This window comes from Falco biarmicus, chromosome 11, assembly GCF_023638135.1.
Source record: "Falco biarmicus isolate bFalBia1 chromosome 11, bFalBia1.pri, whole genome shotgun sequence".
Taxonomy (NCBI): Eukaryota; Metazoa; Chordata; class Aves; order Falconiformes; family Falconidae; genus Falco; species Falco biarmicus.
In genome coordinates this window covers 13,681,298-13,705,529 of record NC_079298.1, presented here as the reverse complement: position 1 = coordinate 13,705,529, position 24,232 = coordinate 13,681,298, and the positions used below count along the sequence as shown (strand labels likewise).

At 50.3% G+C, this 24,232-nt stretch overlaps 1 protein-coding gene across 1 annotated transcript in view; it reads right to left on the bottom strand.

The window, feature by feature from the left end:
* ZSWIM5 (zinc finger SWIM-type containing 5) overlaps window positions 1–22,560 on the bottom strand; it is a 100,202-nt gene extending 77,642 nt beyond the window's left edge. Inside the window, exon 1 of the mRNA XM_056356265.1 lies at window positions 21,858–22,560. Within this exon, the coding sequence (XP_056212240.1) occupies window positions 21,858–22,536 (679 nt within the window). The 5' untranslated portion in view covers window positions 22,537–22,560. The remainder of the gene's footprint in view (window positions 1–21,857) is intronic.
* Between the last annotated feature and the right edge of the window lie 1,672 nt (window positions 22,561–24,232).

The window sequence follows — 24,232 nt, the reverse complement described above, 5'->3', positions numbered from 1 at the left end:
CGGCGGGGGGGCGGGTGCTCCAGGACTGATCGATGGCAATCGATTCCTGAGCATCAGCAGGATTTTACAAGTGCCTAGTGCTCTCCTGAATGGGGCCATTAGCACCTACAATCTCAAACTAATAGCCTGTAATGAAGGGATTTTACCTATGCTAATAGCAGGGCAGAAGATAAACAGCAATTTCACTATCAGTGTTCACTGGGGACCTTCACCTTGCCATGGCAGAGGAGAGAAGACAGAGGCAGAGATGATACTGGTACCCTAGGAAGCTGGCAATTCAGAGGGACAGGGAAGGAGCAGGTGCCCAATGAACCCAAGAAGAGGGACCAGGAAAAAAAGGCTGCTCTGGCCTGCCCAGGGGAGTCTCCAAGACAAAAGGACTAACTGAGCATTGACCAGACCCAAGAAGAAATACATCTACCCAATCTTTTAATTTAAAAAGCTGAGTATTTCCACTGGCATTGGGGAAGCACCGGAACCACATCCTCACCCAGCCCTTTAATGTCCACAAAACTGAACCAACATCACGAGTTTCCCCCAGTCACACCATCTCCCTCCCAAGTGGATACCCTGGTGCCTGGTCGGAGGGTTGGGTTCACACCAATGCTGCTTCCCCCTGGAGACCTACCAGGGGTGGGCTTCTCTCCCCTCCCAAGGCCACGCACCCAGCAAGAGTTAACTCCATGACTGGTTCCACCTCCTGCTTTGTGGGTTTAATACGCCTAGAGCTGTCGCAAGGGTGTTAAACTCCCACTCTTCCAGTTCAAAGGCAGCTTTGCAGAGCTGAGCAGTCTTAAAATGCACAGCTTTTCAGAAGTGTGACCTTTTCACAAGATTTCCAATTCAGTTAAGATTTGTTTCCTCCCTCTTCCAGCACGTAACTAATGGTAGTCATGAAACACCTCCTCCAAGGCAGCAGGCAGGCGGGCCAGGCTCCCCACCGGCCTGGAAATGTCATGACCAGTTACCGCAACGGTGTTTCTGCAAAGGCTCAAGGGCACGGAAAGTCACCACGCCATCACCAGGCATCCAAGCCCTCCAACACCAGGTCTCACACACAGCTGCACACCACCCCCATCCCGTTGCGCTCTCCCCAGCACGGGGAGCAGCCAGTGCAGGTTTGGGGTCCTGGACCCACCACATCCCCCTGCGCAATGCAGGATCAGTGCTGCCCCAACGCGCACAATTCCCATCCACCTGTGGCAGGTGGGGAAGGGTCTCCCACTTTCAGAAAGCTGTTCAAATCCCTAATTGCCCTCCCTGTAGAGCCCACACCTAGCTCTTCCCTGCAGATAGCAACCTGGGAGCCCTTCCCAGCTTTCCTCAATGCCATATTTAGGTCACATTCACAGGTTTCATTGGCTGTCTGTCTTTGCTCTTGCAAAGCAGAAGAGTAAGAGGAGCATTTTAACGTGTTTGCACCAATAAATCCTTCAGCACACCAGAGGGGAGACTTTTCCATGCACATCAGGCAGGTAACTGTCCCCAGCCCTTACCCTATGCCCACTGCCCAGGGCTGCCTTGTTCACAGGTTCCTCCTCTCGTCCCTCTCCAAGACACTTGCAGCTCCAGTGTGTTCCACATTGCAATCCAAGGATAAAAGCTATTGCTGAACAAACAAAGCAAAGCCTCAGGCTGACAGGATGGGCATCTGCATTGCTACCCAAAGGGACTTTTTTATCCTAAATGCCTACAAACCTGCAAGCCCCCAAAGAGCCTTGGCACAAGGTGCTGGTCCTGGCTCCATCAGCGACGCCATCTTCCACCCTAAAACAAGCAAAACCCCTGCACACACGCTGCCTGCCCTCTTCCTCCTCCTCTGCTCACACTGCCAGGAAACCTCTTCCCATCTCCACATGGACTGGGAGATCTTGTGGCCTCTGCCCAGTTTTCACACACCTGGGAAGTGCCTCCAAGTGCTACCTAGCTATGCATGAAGCACAGAACCACTGAACTGCTCTGTCAGACGACTACCTCTCACACATCATTTATTCCCCCACAAATGAGCTAAACATTTCATATCTGGCCCTTTTCCTCCCGCCCCGTTTACACTACAGGAATGGGGGGATGTGCTGCTGTCCCCTCCAAGGGCAGCAAGCCAGCTCTCAAAGCCTACCAAACCCAGTGAAGACCACACTTGGCATACCCCCACCAATACTTGAAGCTGTTCCAAAGCTTTGTTGCTGCTGTTTCAAACAAGGACCTCATTTAAAGTTGCACCCTCCTTCCAGGGTGTCCAAGTCATCACCACAAGAACCAAGCCCATGACAGGAGGGAGGTGATCCGTAGACACATCCACAGAGTCCCTGCAGCTCAGGAGACTTATGTTATCTTAAAATACCTGGGGGGTTAGTAATCTAAGCAGGCATGTCGCCTGCTCCTTAAAGCAGTAGTCAAGTGCTGTAGAAACTGGCCTCAAATCCAGGACCATAGAAGAAGTCCAGTAAAATTACGCTGCTGAGTCACTAGCACTGACGTGCCAGGTATTTCTGAGCTAACCGATGGGACACACCACCGATCCCAAAGTTTACAAACTCCTAATCCAAGGCACTGTCAACAACACAGTTGATGTTTGCAAGGAACACATTATTTTTATGCTGACAAAGCTTCTCCAAACACAGGGCACAAGATCACACAGACCAAGCCTAGAGTTTGGGTTACGAGTTTCCCAGAAAAACTTTGGGCCAACCAAGGGGGAACTCCAGCCTTACACCAGACTCCATAAACCTGCCACGCAGCTCCAAAGCAAGCCTTGGCTAACCTGCATTTCGGTATTTTCCCTACCCATTGCATATTTACCACATGGGTTTGTTTGGATGTGTTTTGCTCACGACTTGCTCTTTGGAGCAACTCCAAATCTGCCTCCCTCTTAAGTTGTGCTACAATATAGTCATTGAAACTGATTGCAAACATCAGAAGCGAGGGTTGATTTCTTTATGCACACTAATTCTAGACTAGGTCACCAAACTATTTTCATAGTTATGTCAGCACTGTCTAGACAAACCATTAAAAACAGGATGCAACGATCATCAGAAATGCAACATCAAGCTTGTGCCCAGAGATACTGCGGGAGCCACGGGGAGAGAAGAAAAATCCAAGTCTGTCCTATTCGCATAGATGGGCCAGACCTGGCTCAGCTGTGACTTTTTTGTTTAAGTAGAACTTTACCAAAGCTCACCAGAAAAATGTATATTTGACTGTGATTTAAAATCAATAAGCTGACACCAACAAGCTCTGAGAAGAGCAGGATCTTTTGAAGGAGCCTCAATGCAGTCATGAGCCCATCCAAAGCTGGCTCCTCTGTGCTACTGGATGCCCACACCTCGCTACCAGTACCAGACCCTCACCGGGAGGTTAACCACCACATTACCACCTTCATGCCATCACGGGGAGCGCCCTGTGGCCTGAGACCAATCACATACACCAGGATTTGGCCCCAGGCATTCCCCCTGCCAGCCTCCAGCAGGCTCCCATCCTCACCACCAAAATCAGCCTCCACACCCAGGGAGAATTTCTTGCTAGCACTGTGTATCAGAAAGGCAGCTTCCCATTCCTTGCCACTTCTTGGCAGGGAACTCTTCCAAACTCCAGGAACACGAGCTGTAATCCTGGCAGAAAGGGATGCGCATATAAAAATCACCACTCTGTCAAAACAGAAAAATAATGCTGGAGCTGATCTGTGCACATTAATCCGCTGCAGTCATGAGGAGACAATTTCCCTGGAGAAAGTCATACATTAAAAGGAAAAAAGAAAAAAAAAGGGGGAAGAAAAAAAGATTAATGTGACTTTGAAATATCACAAGCACCGTTTATCTTCCTCCTGCCACCACAGGTTTCTTGTCTTTTTCTTTTTTTTCCCCCCTTTTTTTTTTTAAATACAAAGAGCCTTAAAATTCACTGTGAATACAGCCCTTTTGCCTCAGATGTGCAAACATAGGTTCATTACAGTATAGCAAAAATATAAACACAGTACCACCTGCTCTCTCGTATACTAACCTTAACATTTTTAATTAATTCAATTTAAAAAAAAAAAAAACACAATTGCTTTTCACTGGCATAACCTTCTAATTACACTCGGAGTAGATGCATGCTTCTCAGAGCTCCTACTTTTGCTAGCAATTTGGTCACACACAAAGTTCAGTCCTTGGTACTTCTGTGTTGGCATGGAAGCAGAATGTAAAACATTGCTCCCCAATATACATTTAGAAGCAGATAAAGAGCTCAGGCCTTGTCATGGGCATGGCCAGAAATTCAAGTACACATTCCCTTTCCAGGGCAGGACTGAAAGATTTTGCCAGTTAAAAAAATAAAAATAAATAAGGTTTAACCTATATAACACAAAGGAGACAGGCACGCTTAAAACTGAGGTGGATCACATCAGCCCAGCCTTTGGCAATCCTGAAACAAATGAGCTCACCATAGCGTTTATATTCTCATTTTCCTTTTACACATATCCCATAGATCATAAATATACATTAATAACTCTAACAGTCAAAGTTTACATTCGGCTGTAACATTTAGGATCAATACTCTTCAAATGACCTTTAATAGTAATGAGCTGCCATAACACTGTCTTGAGGACATTAAATTTTTATTAGAAATACTTTATTACAAAGGTTCAAACCTGTCTCCACGCACTTGCGCACCCATACAAATATTCTCCCACTACCATACAAATATTCTCCGACTATTATGTTTTTCCTTGAAAAAAAAAAATAAAGCAGGTCTTCCACGGTTTTTGAAAAAATGTGCAGCGTGGAGGCTTTAGATATTTCACATTTTCAGTTGGGGTGGGGGGGGTGTCTTGTTTTTTAATCAAAACCCATGAGGAGCCAGGGGTTGGAAAATGATCCACTTTTCAAAGTGATAAATAGGAATTGTTCCCACGTGGCTTGAAGAGGACAAGACCAGTCTCCTGATTATCATAAACCCTCAGTTCGAGGGGGTGGAAAAGGTGGGAGAAGCTGATGCCCTGTAGAAGGGTAAGTCAGGGCAGCATCACCTCCTGGCCCTGCAGACCACCCCGGCGCCCCAGGGAAGCCAGCCAGAGAGTCAGCTCCATTCCTGCCCTGGTCCATGGGGATCCCGATGGGGACCCCTCCCCATCAAAATAGGTCCATCTCACGCAGCTCCAGCCAACTGAAAAGCGAAAACTGGAAAGATGGGGGAAAACAACAACCACAAAAAATGGAAAACATCTAGTCAAGATCCAGCCTCTCCTTAATTACTTTTTTTAAATGACTAGTCAAGTTCTAAGTCAGCTCACGTCCACGTTTCACTGCCTATTTAAGAATTTTAAATAATTCACAGGGTGGGGGGCTTGTAGCAATTTATTTCTTCAGTTACAGGCCCTGGACTCAAACTACAGAGAAATCTGATTTTAGCAGAACAATGAAACCGAGCGAACGGAGGTGAAGTCAAACAAAGGAAACACAGGGGGAAAAAGAAAAATATTTCTCTGCATTGTTATTAGATGCCACCTCTAAGAGCTGCAGATTGAACACATTCAAGGCAGCACCAGCTATTGCAGTCAATGTCCTCTAAGAACCTGCCTGGGCTCAAGCAGGCTGCTACCGGAGCCCCGAGCTGGCCAGGAGGGCAGCACAAGTACATTCCAGCATTTCATTCTGCATTTCTTGTGAGTCTTGAATCTTAAGAAACATTTCAATTTTGCCTCTCATTCAAGCTGACCTAGAGCTTCTTCTCTAAAAAAGCATTTTGTGATTTCCAAACTGATTTCTAAACAGCGGTGACCAAATCAGAGGAGGGCACTCCAGTAAAAGCACTGGGAAAAAGGCAGAAATACTGGGCAATCAGTGCTTGCGCTCCCTAACCCCCTGATTTTTAGGGAGACACTCTGAAACCACAGCAAATATCTTTCCAAGTCCTTCAGAGAAGAGCCTCCTTTCTGGTGGCAGGACCAGGAGAGCCAGCAGTGCTCTCCTCCCCTCTCCCAGCAGAAGGCAAACCGCATCCCCCCACCTTCCCAAACCCCTTATCTGGGCCAGGGTGCTGGCAGCCCCTTGCCGCAACCCCCATTTCTCCATCAGCTTTTGCGGCGGCTCATTAGGGTAGAGAAAGGCTCCAGCACATCATCTCTGCAGGCTTGTGGAGGGCTGATCCGCGACAGGTAATTCCCCCTGCTTAATGACCTGAGACCAGCCAGGCGGAGGCAAACGGGAAAGGGAATCTTCTCATTTGTTACCCATCCCCACATCCCGATAAAAAGAATGATTACACTTTTAAGTTCAAACAATTCCCTGCAGTTGTAGCCATGTCATATCTAGATTGTCTAATTTACATGCATATTCATAATCCCTGTGTATTTAATTAAATTCTTCAATCCCTGGAGTGTCTTTCCTAAACAATAGTAATTTATCTTGCACAGATAAGGGTGCCCTCGATTTATTCCACTCTGTAGCTAACAGCATTTCCTCCTGATCAAGGCTAGGAAGCAAACTCGAACAGAGGGAATCTTTAAATTTAAATTGCAAGATTAGGCTGCTCCTCTTTCTTTCTCTGTCACCCCAAGTTACCCTTTTAAATAATAAACACTTTCTCCTGAGCTCCGAGGAAAACCTTTCACCCAACCTCCTGATAAGAGCTGCATGCTCCAAATGCAAAAATGCTGCCCAAAGCCCACGCTGCAAAGAGATCTCACAGGCTGGGCATCATGGGCTACCAAGCAGCACAGGTTTCATCCAGCATGGTCCATGGGACATCCTCTGCACCCACCTTCTATCGCAGGCTATGAATCCCTCTGTTGCAGCCCACGGCAAACAAGCCACACACTAACAAGTTGCAGCCATGAGGATGAAGAGCTCTTCATCTTTCCAGCAAATATCCCTACACTAAGGGCTATTCCTCGACAGAACCTCGGGCATCCCAGAGAGGGACATGCAATGCACCAGGACAACTTGAGATGAAGCAGCTCCTCAGAGAGATGCCGCCATCTCCAGACCACTAACCCTGTTCAAATATTAGCACAGGGAATTTAACTTGGCCTGCAATTAGAGAAGTGTTAAAATATTTAGCAAAGTCAAACCGATGAGAAGATTGTGATGGGAAAGGAAGAGAGTAGAGCCTGGTGCTACAGCATGTTTTCCGATTACACATTTCTCACACCCTGTTAAATCCACAGCGCTTAATAGCTTCACTCCCTCTCCCAAACCTCAGCCTGCAGCTCTGGGATGGCACCAAAGTGGGGTGGAGACATGCCAGTCTCTCCAAAAGCCTCTTCAGCCCCACCAGCTCTGCATCGCCACTGCCTCCCAGAGCAGTGCCAGCTGTCCCTGCCAGGGGAGCAGCCACCCTGCTGCTCACACGGCAGGGATGCTATGCCCCAAGGAGACTCAGGGATAATCCTGGTTCTGCAGGAGATGTGGGGCCAGGACTGCTGTCGCAAACCATCTTCTGCATTCACGTCACAGCCAAGGGCCTGGGCAGCCCCTTGGCTGAAGACCCTGCTTGCAACCAGGGAAATGTCCTTCGGCTCCAGCCCCACTTCTTCATCTCCTCCCCAAACATCTGCTGCTGACCACTGCCAGACATGGGAACCCAGCCACCCCGTTCCCAACCAAGCCCTTGAAGCCTTTAGAGATGCTGTTACTATTTATGAAAATAGGGTCAGGATCCTGCTGTCAGCTCCTTCCCGAGCTGCAGTGTCACCCACGCCATTGAGGCAGCTCTAGGAAAGCTCTCAGGAATGGGACCGCTGGGACTTGATGGACAGGCTCCAAGTCACAGCCGGCTAACCGCGCTCTGGAGTAAAACCAGCCTCCTCCCACCTGGGTGTCTCTGCAGCCACCTCCCTGGGGAAGCCCATCTTCCAGTTTCACATACAACCACATCTACCAGGTCCTCCTCTGGGCCATCCCCATGGCCACCAGAGCCCTCCTTTGCTACGCCACTGCATATCAACCATGGCTTAACCAGTGCAGCACTGTACAGCAGCACCCAGCTGACACCACGGACAGTCCCAACCCCTTGTAGTTAGTTGCTTCTCCCCCCATTCAAATAACAGAAAAAGCAACAGACAAGGCAGGTGGTGGTCTCCTTCAGCGCTGGAGCTGGACCTGGCACTGCCCTGGAGGGGAGGGGCCCGTGTGGCCACACTGCCCCATTAGCAGGGGGCTCAGCAACCAGCAGAGCCCGTGGGACAGCGAGGTGCTGTCCTCCACCAGCAACGTGGAGCCTGCCTGCCGATACAGCCTGCCATTGCCAAATCCTCTTCCCCAGGAATTCATAGCTGGATTCAGACATTCCCAGCCTGTTACTTATTTTGATGTTTTCAGCTCTCCAGAGTACAGGGACATCCTGTCTTAAACCTGCCGAGGCTCATGCCAAGAGGACATCTGCTTGGAAGACAGCCCCTCTGGCTGACCTGGCCCTAGAGGGCTGCCTTCCCGTCTCTGCAAGATCCCAAACATACCCTTGCACCCACAAAGCAAAGCCAGTTCACAGCAGAGCCAGCAGCAAGAGCAGCCTCTTGGGCAAACCACAGCTCCCATTCCTACTTCAGAAGCTTTGCAAGATTTTTAGACCTTGGAAACATTTTCTTCCTACTCAGGGCATTTTTAGGTTAATGGTTCATCAAACCTCACAGTCCAGGAAACCTTAGCGTGGCTGACCAGTGTGTGGGTGTGGGGGAAAAAAAAAAACACCAAACAAAAAAAATACCCTCTTGGGCATGAGTCCTTCCCACAGCGCTTTAACCACAGGCTCTGGACTGAGCTAGGAGCCACCAGAAACAAGCCAAAAACCAGGCCAGCAGACAAGGGAAAACCTCACCACTGCCTTGTGCCTCTTTCAGATACAGGGAACGCAGACAGCAAACCATCACCGATGGAAAGCATCAATCTCCCGCTTGGGATGCTCTCCACGACACTGTGTCCCCACGCAAGGAGGAGCCATTACTGCCAAGCCCCTCTGCAAACCCCCAGAGGAGCTGGGTGGCACCAGCAGCACGGCTCACCGGGTGATGACCACCATCGGCAGAGGGAACGTGTGACATCTTAACTCTCTGTTCACCCAGGAGCAGGTCTCCAGAGGAACACAACTCTGATTCCCTGTGCTGACTTCATTTGGCTTGGTCCTTTTTGCCTAAGCTTTATTTTACATGCATTACTCGAGTGCAAACAAGAACAAAGCCACGGTGTTTTTAGGAAGAGCCCTCAGTACCCAGCAGCTCACACTCCTGGAAAAAACAGTGCTTTCAAGCAAAAGCCCCAAGTTTGGACAATTCCCATGAAGTCATTCCCCCACATCACCCAACTTCTTTCCTATAGTGAAAGTCAAGGAGCTGAGCCATGGCTAGGAACATCTAATCGTTCACCTTTGCACTGTCCAGTTTTTCTAAGTTTTTATGATTTTCCAGGGCCTAAGTAACCACAGATCTTTATCACAACACAGACAGAAAGTCTGCAGAGCAAAACTTCCCTCTGCCCCGTCTCCCACCAAGCACAGTACCAGTTCTTACAAGCTTCCAGTTCCCCTCCTGCCCCTCAGGTATCCAATGGGGAAGGCAGCCCACCATCAGCCACTGGCAAATAACCTCCAGCTTAAGCAAGGCAGAAGGCATGGGAATCTTTCAAACCATGTCACTCTGATGAACTTTAAAGATAATGGGTGTCTGCGCTGCATGAGGGCTGTGACTGGACAGAGCGATGCACCTGAAGATACCCACTCTTGCCACATTCCCCCAGCAACACAGTCAGGAGGTGACCAGAAACCATCTTTTCCCAAATAACCAATAACTTCCAAACTGGGAAGCAAATATTTGCTCCCAGTACACCTCACCTGCATAGGGACAGCCTGACCTTGACAATCACCTCCTCATCCACCCCGACCCTAAAGCAGCAGAAAGCAAGGATTCATGCTGCTCTCCAGCATCCATTTGGTGAGATGGTTTCAGAAGCGCTGTCCTTGCACCAGAGGGCTGTGGGCAGGTTTTAACAGCAAGGTGCTGCATCCTGGCCCTGAAACCAGCAACATCATATAAAATACCATCTGAACATGCTCCTCAAGCTCAAAAAAGCTGGCTGCTACCAAGCACACCTGAGGGCGGTTTAGCCAAGGAACCTGAAAGTAGGATAGGGTCCATGAAGCTAAAGTAGACTGAACCAAGCTCAAGAGAGGCAAGAGGTGGAGAGACGTCTAGGAAGAGGAGGCAATGCACATTTCCATGCCATCTAGGAGGTTCTGGAAAAGAGCAATGGGGCTAAGCTCCACTCTGCACCATTTCAGAGTGCATAGCTTAAAAGCACTGTAAAACCCACTGCTCATTCTTGGCCACCCTCACAAGCACCTGCTTTGGGCCTGCTGGTGAGTAATATTTTCCACAATGGGAAGTAAGTGAACAGAAGCAGCACACCAGAAGCCACCAAGTTCATCATCACTCTTGGTCACACATTGGTCACAGCTTCTCTCCATCAAAACCTGCAGGAGTTTTTAAGGGCCAACCCCATCATGAGCCAAAGGGGCAGGAGAGCTCACTTCATCATCCCTCTCACCCCCTTTCAAAGAAGGTACCTACTTAAAACAGACACTCTTTCCTCACCCATCCTCCTGCCTCCAGAAGTTACCTCCTAATGCAAAAGGTTGAGCAACACAGCAGGCGCCACCACAAGAAGTGGTGGCTGGAGACCACACCAGGCGCTGGAGCCCCCTGATGCACTAAAAGCATGTGTCAACGGCACCAGCTGTCCTCAGAGACAGCCAACCTGCTCAGACTCCCAATCTCTCAGTCCGAGCCTTCAGAGAGCTCAGCTGACCTCAGCAACTTCCCAACACTCCGTAACATTCCCGAAATGAAGTTTACAGCCTGGTTTTTCAACCTTCAGGCCAGATGCCCCTTGTTTTAATGAGTAAGTTAAATATGGCTAGTCCACAGCTATGGATCAAATAAGGCAGGCTTAAAAGAGGTGAGACTCAAGAGGGGGATACTTCCCAACAGCAAAAAAAGTAGTATGTTTTACCTCAAAACATAACAGACTCAGGGGACGAATTAAAAAGGGAAACCATAAAATGCTTGCCTAACTCCTTTTTTTATTTCTTACATCTGCTGCTTTACAGTAAAGCTTCATCTACTGTGTATAATTAGATATATGTTCCTCGATTCTAATCTATACAGATTTATTTGAAACTTATCTTTACAGTTTTTAACCCCAAAGAAGTTTTAACTGGAAAGAAAGCTGCAGTAACAGCATCACCTCAAGCGCAAAGGTCTTGGAGATGCTGCAGTGTGAACAGCAGTTCCAGCCCGGGCTCTGCGGACTCGTGCATGAAAGGCAGCAAGAACACACCAGCTCATCACTGCTCACCTTCACGTGTGGCCCCACAGCCCCAGGAACGTTTTAAAGACTGCAGAGTAAAGCAGTTTGGAACCAAAGCAGTTCACCAAGACCCAGAGGCAGAGGTATCGATACTGCCCGGCACTCCTGTCGCCGTGCCTGCTCTGCTGCCTCGCTCAGCCCCAGCCTCGGCCACTTCGCACTTCCCAGACGGCGCAGACGCTGCAGAGGGATTGCAGTGGACAACGTGGCAGCCTTACCTAGAGAGGCCTTGGGGACAGGCCATTCCTCTCAGTGTGTTCAGCCACCAACTGCAGCTGAAAGCTACCTGCTGCCTCCCAACCCACCACCCCTGCTCTTCCTACAGCAACCCCGGATCCCAAAGGCACCTCTCCCATCCAAGACGCTTCGCAGCTCTACTGAGCTCCTTCATGCCCTGTGGATGCTACCGTACCAAATGGCCAAGGCTACAGGGCATCCCCTGAGATCCCTCTGCAGATCACACATTCAGGACCATACGCTACAGTGAACTCATGGCAAAGCCCAGCAGGTTTCTCAGAATGACCCCGTGCCCACCCTGGCCCAGTTCCTCCTGCCAGACACAGAACAGGGTTTTTTTGTTGCTTGTTGGGAAACGATGAAGCTTGCTTGGGTTTTGTTGATCCATGAAAGGGTTATTTCCTTAGAAATGGGAAACAAAACAGAGAGACAGAAGGCCACCAGGTCCAGTGCTAAAGATCCAGCAGTGTAACCAGGTATCTTGGACCTTGAGAAACTCCAAGAACAGCAGGTCCAGGTCATGAACATGACCCAGATACCAAACAGCCAGCAGACAACAGAGTGGGAGAAGGGGAGGCCAGTGTATGGGCAAAGGGGATACCCTCAATTTGCAATCACAGCCCCTTTATGTTTTGGCATAAATATCCCAAACTCATTTAGGTCACTGTGCACCTCCTGAAACCCTTACATCCACCCATCAGATGCCATCACACTTCATAATTAAGCATTTAAAATGTGCACAAAGGGAGAAAGGAACCGTCTGCACTTACACAGGAAGGACCAAACACCTCACTAGGGCACAGAGCATCGAGACTGCAAAGCACCCAGTCACCCCATTCCCCTCAGGACCCACACAGCAGGCACTCCGGGGAGAGGCCAGTCTGCCAGTGTCTCCACCAACCATGAGGAATACACCAAGGCGACATGCAACACCAGACATCCACCAGCCCAGCTAAGAGGATGAAGCATTTCTCTGGAAACAATCGGGTTCTCTAATAACAGGGCTGCAGCAGTGGCGTGAAAGGAGGGAGGAGGAGCAGGCGGGGAGAAAGGGACTAGCTGGATATTTATCCCATCCTCATCTTTGTGTTATCAGTACCCCGGTATCAGCATTGTTCAAAATGGCTGCTTAGATGGTTGCCAGCAGCAACAACAGAATTGGTCCATCTGCTGGCATTCTCCCTAATCTATCTCAAACACTCGTCTTCTTTTTAAATGCACGCAGGGGAAAGAAGGAAAAAAAAAAAAAGTCCGCCTTGTACAAAGAAACAGAATCCTCCTATAACAGAGCCTTTTAACTAGATTTTATGCCACCCCTGTTTCCAGGACACACAGACAAAAGTTAATTTTACGATAAAAGAACCAGTGTAAGGTGCTTTTTTGTTATGAGATCAGAAAGCAAATGGAATTTGAATTGTCTGCAGTGGCATGTATCTGACAAAGATTAATTTAAACAGATATTGTCTCTGAAACCAAAGTCCATTGAACGGCTTCACAGCCTATCAACCATGCGAAAGCAGCTCCTTAGCAGCACTGCTGACTCCACCACTTTCTTTAAAAATGGCTTAACCTATTTCTTGTAAGATAAAAGGTCATATATAGTTCTATTTTACAAACCCATAATAGCCAAATCCACACCAAGCGAAGACAATCGGGAGAAAATAATAACGGCGGGGGGGGGGGAGAGGATTTCCTCCTCCTTCACAGACAGATGCTTGACACTCGCTGGGTATCTTTCAAAGCATGCCGGTAGCGAGCGGCTGCAGCGCCAACGAAATGTTTCGACATCCTTAGAATAGATTAAAAACCCTGGGGCCTCTGCAGGTCACCGGTGCAGGATGGAGAAGCCCACCCACACCCCACCCCACCCCCGGGTGGAGATGCTGCCGCAGGGCAGCTCACTGCTATCGGCCTGGGATGCTGCTTTTGCAGGGATGTAAAACCTCAAGGATGCAGGGAAGAGCAGCCAGGCTGCCAGCCCTTAGTCCTGGGCCAAGCAGGCAGGAGGGGAGAAGCACTGCTCCCCAGGCCCCCACTCACCCCCCAGCCCCTCTCTGAACACTGGGGTATTATTTCTCCTTTTAATCACAAGAAACAGATCTGTGCATGCCATCAGCGGGCTGTGCGGATGGAGACAGCTGCTCAGACTTCAATGGGATGGACACACACACACACACACACACAGAGGGGGAAGAAAAAAAAAAAGCTGCAGAAATCCAAATCCTGCAATTTCTTCCCTTTTTATTTCCAGTTTATACAGAGCACCGCAGGGAAAATGCTACCAGACAGTTTCAGAGCATTTGATACAGCAACAACCCAGCTTTGGGAAAAGAATGAAGGAGAAGCAAAATAAAAGATGACAGCCAAAAGCACTTTTAATATAGTTTCAGTACTTTCAAGAGAAAGCTTCTGTACACAGAGCAGCCAATGAACTGTAACCAAAATAAACACAACTGGCTTTAAAAAAATTAAAAATTTCTTTCTGATGATAAAGAAAATCAAAAGAGACGAGAACCAGCGAGTGAGGCAGAAAATACATTTATTTTTCATCCTCCAGACACACTTCTTTAAATTTGGCATCCAAAGCCATTGTAGTTCATTAATGCAAATTTTATTTATCTCGGGAATCCATTTGTTGCTCTGCCATCCCTTTGACAGGGCACTCATCTTCATCAAGGCAGCCGCACAGCCACAGCCAGGGCTGCAGCACACGGCACCCCCTGCGATCCCTGCCTTTAAAAAAACACATCACACCAGTAACAAGCAATGGCTATTGCCCATTTGCTATCACCCACACGGCGGCATCAGCTGAAGGATGGAGGCCAGAGCTACTGGACGGCATCCGGAGCAGAGGCACAGCCTGTCCTGACCTTGCCAAGGTCCCAGACACCAAGTCTCCGGCGTTCCCACGGGGAATCCCTCCTCCTCAGCAGCTGCAGGGCACGGGCACCGTCTCCAGGTGCAAAGACAGCAGCCAGGCAGATACCACACCGCATCCCACTGAGCAAACCTCAGTAACAATTAGCGGCCCCCAGTCAAACGAGCTGGGTGGCGTTGGTGCAGGCAGCTCATTACGGGCATCCAGGGATAAGCAGGGCATCGCAAGGGGGACACAGGCACCCCCCCCTCCCATTTTGAACCCAGGGGCGACAACAGCAGGACACTTGCAGATGACAAGCTGGACCAACACAGCCACATGCAACTCTTATGAGCTGGCATCCCAGCAGATCTGCCTCCTAAGCACATTCGTGGCTTTGTTTTTAATGATGTGAGAAATGCACACACACACAAAAAAAAAAAAAAAAGGGGGAAAAATCCCTGGCAACATGCACCTAGAATGCGACAAGTAAAAGCCCAGGATTTTATTAATTTGTGCATTACTTTAAATGCACCGTTTTACAAGGACTAACCCCAATCCTGCACAAAATCCTAAGCCGTAAGCTTGAGACAAAAAAGCAAATGCTCTTAAAACGCAACACTAGAAAATCCGTTTGGAGAGAAATGTGGTGGTGTCGCGCACAGGTGAATCCTCGGCATTTAATAAAACACACTCACCACACCAACCAAGTGGAGTCTATTCATATTTAAACATCAGGATTAAGAAGAAAAAAAGCCTCTGAAAAATTGAATTTTCACTCCTGGGGCATTTCACTGTAGAACCATGAAGATGCTCTCCCCCTCCACATCCCGCAAGAAGCCGTTTTGCAGAACCAGCATCTCTCCGCAAGATGTTATCAGGGCTATTTCCAACTCCCATTGCAAAGGCACAAGAAGTCAGAGGTCAAGCCTGTACGTTGAACCCTACTCTTGTGAACACCAGGTGAAAAATGAAATGGGGCTCAGTCCTGCTCTTCCGAGCATGCAGGAGAGCACCTCCAGGGCCCTGGCAGCAGTGTGGGTGCACAGGGACAGCTCCCCACCACCATCCCACATCCTGGCTCCATCCAGAAAGTAGACTTGTCCAATGGCACTTATTAACATACCCAAGGTTTGGCATCTTTGAGGTCTTGTTTTCGCTGGAAAATGGATTGGTTTCTATTGAGGCTGATGCCAAAGAAAGCCAAACCTCAGCAGAGGGAGGAACCAGTTACTCAGAGGAGCCACTTTCCTCCCCTCCTCTCATCTCCAGAAGACCAGGAGTATGACAACCCCATCACATAACCTCTTCCAGACAGCATCAAATGTAAGGTAGGACATACTAGAACTTCATTTCGATACCCTCAGACAGCTATTCCCTGCCTCTGGCTCCTTGCAAAATAAAGTCACCAACACCAGCCACAGATGGGGAGATCAATGAACACACACAGGTTCAACCAGCACCCCAGGTCTCCAGCAAACCTACCCACCACCCCACCAGAAGAAACAAGCACTGTGAGGGGATGGGGGAGCACATGAGGCTCCTTCCCCACTGCCTTGCCCAGTACATCACACGAGGTTGGCTCCTCAGAGAGCGCCCAAAGGGACAGAACACAGCCTCACATCCCCGGGAGAAACAGCAGCACCCCTACATCTCCAGGAGAAAATCCACCGGCTTTAAGCACAAGCCATCACCCTGCAGCAACAAGCCTTGGCCTCTCACTGAAAATCCCCAGGCTCGGCTGCCCTGAGAGGATGAAGAGATGCTGCTCCTCCCGAAATCCCTGCTCAGCTCCTCACCCGCACCAGCTCTCCCAGCCTCAAGGGCAGCAGGGGGAAATGAACTCTCTCTTCCACCCTAATGCTACCAAGGTTTGGATTATTTTTTTTTTTTTAATATCTGTATTTTCAAAGAAAATTAAAAACTGACACACCACAGGAGACGATTCACAGCTGAATGTGACTTTACAAAGCTATCAGATAGACAAGCTCATTTAAGTTTTCCAAAAGTCCTATCTGAGGTTAGAGGGACTAATCATAAAACATCTAACATCAAAGCGAGCATCAAATAACAGCAAAGCACATTCCCTCGCACAAAGCTTCAGAAACAAAGCACGCAGGCACATGTGGTTTATGTTACTGCAGTTTTAGCACAGTTAAATATTTCCTAAAAGATTCCCTCTAGATGTGAGCAAAATTAAAATCTGCTGTGAGCGACGGGTGAGCTAGAAGGGGAGGAAGCCAGCTCCTCACCTGGGCTAAGCTTTATAAAGCACAGGTAAGCTGAGAACAAACTCCTATTGCCTGCTCAAGCCAGAAACCAGGCCTTGTCATGCTTTCTCTTCAAAAAACGCCTCAAACCTATTTATTCTTAAAGCCAACACTAAATATTTTGTTTCTTGTGCTTTATTTTTCAGGTCTTCTAGCCTCTTTAAGCTAGCATCATTTTGCCTGGAGTAATTAACCACCTAGTTAAAAAGGTGCCCCAACTTCAGAAAGTCTATTTATACTCTTAAAAAAAAAAGAAAAGACTCAAAAGCCAATAAATAAATCTGTTTTTAAAAAAGAAAGTTAAAGTTCCAGCTGTCAAAGTCTTCCTAGCTCTCCCTGCACTACCAGCAAGAAATTCTGGTGGTTTTCATCATCTCCAGTTCCAGTTTCTGTAATACAGCCCAGAAGAAGCTCAAGAAATCTCACCTATGAGGGAACAGCAATAAACAGATCATAAGTTTTAGTGCCTAATAACATATATAATTAAAACGAAGGATTACGAAAAAAAAATAATTACAAACATAAAGCCCTTAATGTATATTTAAGATGTTCAACAGTTTCCATCATGATAGGGCTAGTGAACCTCTGCTGGCCTCTTTTATGTGGTTTAAAGTATTTTAATATAATATGGTAGGACAAAGTAATCTACCCATAAAGAAAAATAACATAAAAATTAATTACCAAATTGGAAACACGCTGCACAACAACCACTTCACCCAAAAACTAAGAGGGTACAGAAAAACTAAACTCTTAGTTAGCACCCTGACATGGGACATCAAATTTCAATGTGGAAAAAAAAAAATAACAGAAAAGTACTTCATGACCCATGACGCTCCTTCCAAACCTCCTCCTCCTGGATACAGTCTTAAATCTAGACCCAGGAGGAGACCAATCTTTACACAAAACAAAAGCAACCACAACTAGCCCTAGAGAGCCCCATCAAAGTGTTTTCCCCAAAATAAACAGCTCTATAAAGCAGCACGCCACCTAGACTTTTAAAACAACTGGATACAAATTTAGACTCTGCCCCGTACCAGGTCACAGGGGAGGGAAACCCAATGCTTGCCTACAAGCAAGCGTTTTCAGGGGGGGGAAAAAATAATTCTAAAAAACCTAAAAGTAGTTCCAGAGAAAAAAACCTAGAAGTAGTTTCAGCCATGTTAAGAGCATAGGAACCCATCGATAGTTTTACTTCTGAAGATGCATTCCAAAAAGAATCATTAAAATATATAACCACAGAAGCTGAAATCTACAGTGTAACAAAAGGCTTCCAAATCAGAACTCCTCCAATTAAAATGCATTTACAGGTATTATTTACACGTATCAGTTCTAGCTTAGCCTCTGCCCAGGCAGAAGGCTGCTGAAGCAGGGTCAGAAAATCCCCCATGCCTGGATACCCAGCTTAACCACCAGACCAGGAACCATGGGAAGGCACCCAGGACTGACCTGCAAAGCATCAGATAAAGTGTTCAGAATTAACAGCAGGCTTGAAAATAAAAAAATAAATTAAAAAAAAAAAAACCAAAAAACACACACACACCACCAGGCTCCCTCCAAGTGTTTACAAAGCCAGCGCATTTTAAAGCCCTGCTTCATTGTTACCCTAACAGCAAAAGTAAATTCTGCCTATGTACTTATGGCTGGACTGCATACCTCCCCACCAGGGCACAAAGGCTTATCTGTGGGTAAAGCAGCACATGCCATATAGGTTCCTAAGCGGCTGGTTGCAATGCAAAGAACAACACAAAGCTCGATGCTTCCTCTCACGAGTAATCATAAAAGCAATGAAAAAAAAGAGAATTCCCACCTAAAATTGCCACAGACACTTGCCCACCCATCAGCAGCCACAACGACTCGAAGGCAAACCGTATTATACCATACTGAGGAGCACAGGCGAGAAACATTAATTTGTTCTGCCAGATCACAGCTAACTGTCAAAATCCACCAAAGGTCTTTTCTCTCTCCAAAAACCCAAGAGATAATGGTGTAAAAACTTTTGTTCATAAATATTTATGCAAGTGAACTTGTTAAAAATTAACCGCTGTCGTTAAAGGTTTTGTATCCTTTAGGATTCCCGGCATGCAGTGCAGTTGCATGCTTTATATTAAGCCTGGCATTTCTGCATTCCTTTCCTGCATGCTTTTGTCATTTGTCTAAAAATTAAAAGAAAAAAAAAAACCCACACACCACACACACACAAAGACGGGATCTGTACACATAATAATAAAGCAGTTTTTAAGAAGACAAAGATGCCTGTGTTCAACATCCAAGATCTTTCTTTGAGCAGGAAAAAAAAAAAAAAATCAATTTAATGACTCCAGTGAGATCAGGGTTTAAGCCTCGTTTAAGTTTTACTAAGCATGAAGGAATTATAGGTTGATAATGTGGCATATACGTTTTTTTCAGACCTGCCAGCCTTGTAAGCACAAGGGAGCTGGAGCCCAAAGCAGTTTGGCCCCACAAGCACAACCCTCACACCTCCACGCCATCTTCCATCTCCCAGAAGGTCATTCCTCTCGGATTTTGGCTTTCAGGTTTTCAAAGTGATTTTTCCAACCACAGAGAGAAGGAATTTCACATTCGTACCATCCTTATTTTTTCACAGGTCTGAGTCAGAAACTCAACTGTACAAACATCTGATCTTTATTAACAGCAAATCTCAACTGTGCAAACCCCAGGTCGTGATGCCGGGAGCTGGCGGTGTCCATTAAAGAGATCCTTCAAGGGGAACAGTAGTTTTGATTTAACGCTGGTGAACATCAAGTAAGCCAGGGTTGGGGTTTTACTTTTTTTCCAAGACATAATGGTTCCCATATAAGCTGACAACCAAGTTCCTATCTTAATTGCAAACACACACACAGCCACAAAGTGTTTGTGTCTCCAGTGGCTGGAGCTCTTCCACCTCACCTTCCAGCAGCATCTGCAGGATGGATGTGGAAAGTTGGCGGAGGACATCTCCGCTATGCCTCCCGTCCACCCCGGGTAAACACGAAGCCCTTCACAGCCTTTTGTTTGATGTAAATCTTCCTCCTCTGGCTCAGGGCTGCAAGGGACTGCTGTGACAGGGCTGCTCGGGGGACAAAACCAGAGGTGTCTGACCCCGCATCACCCACCCGCTGCCGCCCAAAGAAGAGCCGCACTCCAGCCAAGACCCAAACCCCCCTGCTCCGAGGCGAGCTCCCACGGCGAGCATTCCGCGCGCCCCTCTCGGGCTGTAAAAACAAGAGATAAATCACCCACCGACTTTGCGGCGAGTGCTTCCAGAACATGCTGCTTCATCTAAAAAGCTGAAGGTTCGGAGGACAATGGGCGCGAGCTCCGATTTCAAAGCTGGGGAGATGGTTTAGACTTGTCAGGGGATATGAAACGCCAAAGCCAGGACCATCCTCTGGCTCACCCAAAGCAGCAGCGGGAACCGCAGGGAGACAGGGCACGCGTGATGCCGGATGCCGGTACTGGCCATCGCTTTGGGATGGGACTGCCCTGCCTGTTCCCCACATACCTGACCCCAGCGCTCACCCAGCATTGCCTAAAGCCTCGTCAGAGCCACGTTTCAAAGCCAAATACGTTTTAAAAAGCTCATGACGAAAGAAAATGCCTTCATACAGAACCAGCCCTGGTTTCAGGCAACCGTTACTCTGTCTCCCACTCCCAGGCCGGCTGCTCACTGCATCCACACCTTGGTGGGCAGGTCAACGAAGCATCGTCCACAGTCAGCTATTCTCTTCCCTCCCCTCCTAATTTTAAAGTTCCTGAAGAGCTTCTCCTCTCCTTCAAAAAAAAAAAAAAAAAAAATTTGGTTTTGAGTTTCCAAGTGTTTTAAACAGAATACTTAATCATCTTAACACAGCCCTGGCAAAAATATTAATTCACCCCAAAAGAGGGTATATAATCATATCCTCGGAGAAAAACCTTTTGTGCTGCAGGAATTTTTACTGCATATCCTCAGAGGCGGAAGGAGAATTCTTCCGCTCTCTCCTATTTCCACATCTCAAATGAAAAATGTTTTGATAACGCTCTTCTGAATGTAAACTGTAAAAAATGGATTTTTTAATTTATTTTTTTTAAAAGCAGAGGGTTTTTTTTCCCCCAAAAGGAAGGAGGGCTCTTTAAACAACCACAGCCGAACTAACCATTCCTTACAACAAAACCCACCCTCCCTCCACTCATTCACGCCATACCCTGGCACAAGATGAATTTACATTTCGCATTTGCAAAACAAATTCCAGCCTAATGTCATTTTAATGGGAACGCGCATTTCAATCACTTCCAGCAACAACCAGGAGCGGATTATTTTATGTAAAACACCACCATTTGTTTCTCTTTGAATATATAGAGATATAAGGGGGGATTTCGGATGGGGACAGGGACTGGGGGGGACACACCAACATTTCCTCTGTGACAATCCCCCTCCGCCAGCGCACACAAAAGCCAACCTGCCCGTGGAGACAACACACGATGCCATTATTCCCACCGTCATTCCCACGGCCCCTCGCCACCGGCGGGGAGCCAGAGGCCGGCGGCCCCCGGCCCCACCAGCGCCCCCCGCCCCCGGCCGGTCCCGCCGCGCTCCGCCGGCCGCGGGTGCCCGTGCGGGGGGGGTGGCAAGGGGAAAGGGGGGCGCGGGGGCCCCCCCGAGATTTTCCAAGGGGGGGAAAGCCCCTGATGGAGAAGACAAAGACAAGCGCTCAGAGCTGCCGGAGAGATGCGTTATGTTTATAAACCCGTGTGCGGGTGGAAGGGCCGGGACCGGGGCGGGTGTTCCGGGGCGAGGGGAAACCGGGGCGGAGGGGGGGGGGGGGGGGGGGGGCTGCGCGCCCTCCTGCAAACCCCCACGGGCACCCGGGGAGGGGGGGTGGCTTTATTTTCCCACTCGCACTGGACGGACAGTGCCCACGCCGGTGACACCGGGCACGCACACGTCGCCGGGAGCCCACCCCCCCCACAGCCCTCCCCCCCAAACCTAAAGCCGGCATCTCCCCAGAGGAGGATAAGGCGGTCCCTGCCCCCGGGGCAGGATTTTCCTGTCAAACCACAACGCGCCAGACAAAAGGCTGGAGTGTTCGGAGGGGATGGCGGCGGCGGCGGCGGGGGGGGAGCGGGGGGGCGGACGCGGGGCACGACGACCCAAGCCCCCAGGGGCCTCGTCCCGGCACTCACCGACTTGCAGCACGTTGTCCACCGCGCCGGTCTCCAGCAGGCGGATGCCGCGGCGGAAGGGCAGCCCCTCGCCCTGCGGCGCGGCGGCGGGGGCGGCGGCGGGCGGCGGCGGGCCGGCGGCGGGGCTCTCCTCGCCGGCCGGGGCTGGGGCGGCGGCGGCGGCCGAGGGTCCCCCCGCGGCGGCGCTGGCGGGGGATGCGGCGGCGGCGCGGCCGGGCTGGAAGCTGGAGTACATGCAGATCTGCCGCTCGCTGCGGGGGAAGCTCCAGTAGACGATGCGGCGCTGGACGGGCTCGGGGATGCGCTGGAAGCGGCCCTCCACCCGCTCGAAGGCCCAGCTCCCCGCCACCCGCTTGGCCGCCGCGTCCAGCAGCGACTCGGGCTGCAGCAGGCTGCCCGCCCCGCCGCCGCCGCCCCCCGGCCCCGCCGCCGCCGCCGCCGCCGTCCCCGCCGCCCCCGCCGTCCCCGCCGCCGCCGCGGGGCAGCAGCCGGCCAGAGCCGGGGGGGCCCCGCTGGCCCCCGCGCCCGGCCCCGCGCCGGCCCCTGCGGCCCCGGGACGGGGGTGAACGGCCCCGGTGCCCCCCGCCGGGCAGGTTCGGGAGCACAGGCGCTTGGGGCCCGGGGCGCCGGCGGGCAGCGGCGGGCGGAGCAGCTCCTCTCCCTCTCCTCCCTCCGCCATGGCTGCGACCGACTGAGCCGGGCGAGGGGAGGAGAGACGGGGAGGAGGGGGGGGGGGGGCGGGGGTGGAGACTAGAGGGGGTGGTCCCGCCGGCCGGGAGCCGGCCCCCGCCGGGGCGGGCCGCTCCGCAGCCCCCTGCCCGCCCCCCGCCGGACCCCGGCTCCGACCTGCACCTGCCGGGCTGCCGCGGGACCGGCTCCGCGGGGCGGGCGGGGGCGAGCCCCTGGGGATCGCCCCGGTGCCCTCCCGGCTGTGTCCCCGGGCGGGGGGAGGGACATTCGGGGGACGCTGTGACCCCCGCGCCCGGAGAGCGGGGGTGCCCCGCGGTCGGCGGTCCCGACGGCGCTGGGGGGCGAGGGGTGTCGGGCCAGCCGAGCGCACGGAGCTTGTGCTGAGTCAGAGGCAGCAAGGGGGCACGGGGGGCTGGGCAGGGGGCACGGGGGGCTGGGCACGGCACCGCTCCACCGGCGCTGCCCGGTGGCAACCGGGGAGCGCTGCTGCCGCAAGCCTTGCGGTCCTCGGCCTCAGCGCCTGGCCTAACCCATACACCACCACCTTCGGGTTTACACGGGGTAGCTGAGCAGAGAGCAGCGTCCTACCCTTCAGTGGGCATCGGGGTTTGCTTTTTCTTTTAGAGCCCTGTGGTTAAAGATGCTCATCCCACACGTGCCTGCAGCATCCCTGGGTGCAGAGAAAATACCCGGGTCCTGTGGCACACTTGGCCTCTGGGAGAGGAGATGAAGCAACACAGGCAGGGCTGGCTCCCACGAAGCTCTGCTGTGCTCTTCGGTGGGGTGGCATTAAAGCCAGGTCCTTCAGCACATACTGCCTGAGTTGGCACCCCAAATTCCAGAGAACTGACTCCTCACCAGCGCGGTTGCTGGGCTGGTCGCTTTGCTGTTGCGTCCAGCGGGACACCATTACCAGGATTTTACAAAATTTCTTTTGTCCCGTCTAATTTTAAGTGACAAACCTCCAAAGAAGAGCAGAGCTCACATTATCTCAGGGTTCACTTTTCTTGCTGTTATTCTCAGTGCTTGGAGAATCTAAGACCACTTCCTTTCTATCGGCAGTTCAGTCACATCTAGACCATTACCAGTTACTCCCTTGTTGCAGAGATCTTCTATTTACTCTTACTGACAGAGCAAGAGTACATTTCCTGGAATAACAGGGCGATGCAATTAGGGAACAGGAAATAATTATGCACCTTTGCTATGCCAGGGGGTACATCCAAGCCCAAGGTCTCTCCTTCGCAGGACTCAGAGGGAAGGAGCCAGATCTCAGGCAGGTAGTGAGAGCCAGCAGAGCTAAAGCAACGAGAGATCTCCATTTTATAGAATAAGCCACATGCTAATAGATGAAGGTCAGGAAGAGGTTTTCCTTGAAGGCTGAGGTGTTCCTTGCTGCCGCTGGTCCTGTTCAAGATAATCAGTGCTAGCTGGCAGCAGGGCCTGGCTGCAGGCAGCAGCTACATGAAGAGATTTGTTTACGTTTTCCCCAGGAATCACGTCCCCATTTCTTTAATGCCAAAGGGCATTTCACTCTCCGTACTGGATTGTTGTGACTGGGAGCACTTGTAAGCCCAGCATTTTGCCCATCACCTCTGCTCGCTGTGGTGGTGGCAGGACCTGGGGGGACAAGGAGGGCTTCTTCCACCTCTGCCCCTCCCCGGCTGCACAGAGGGACCTCAGGGGGA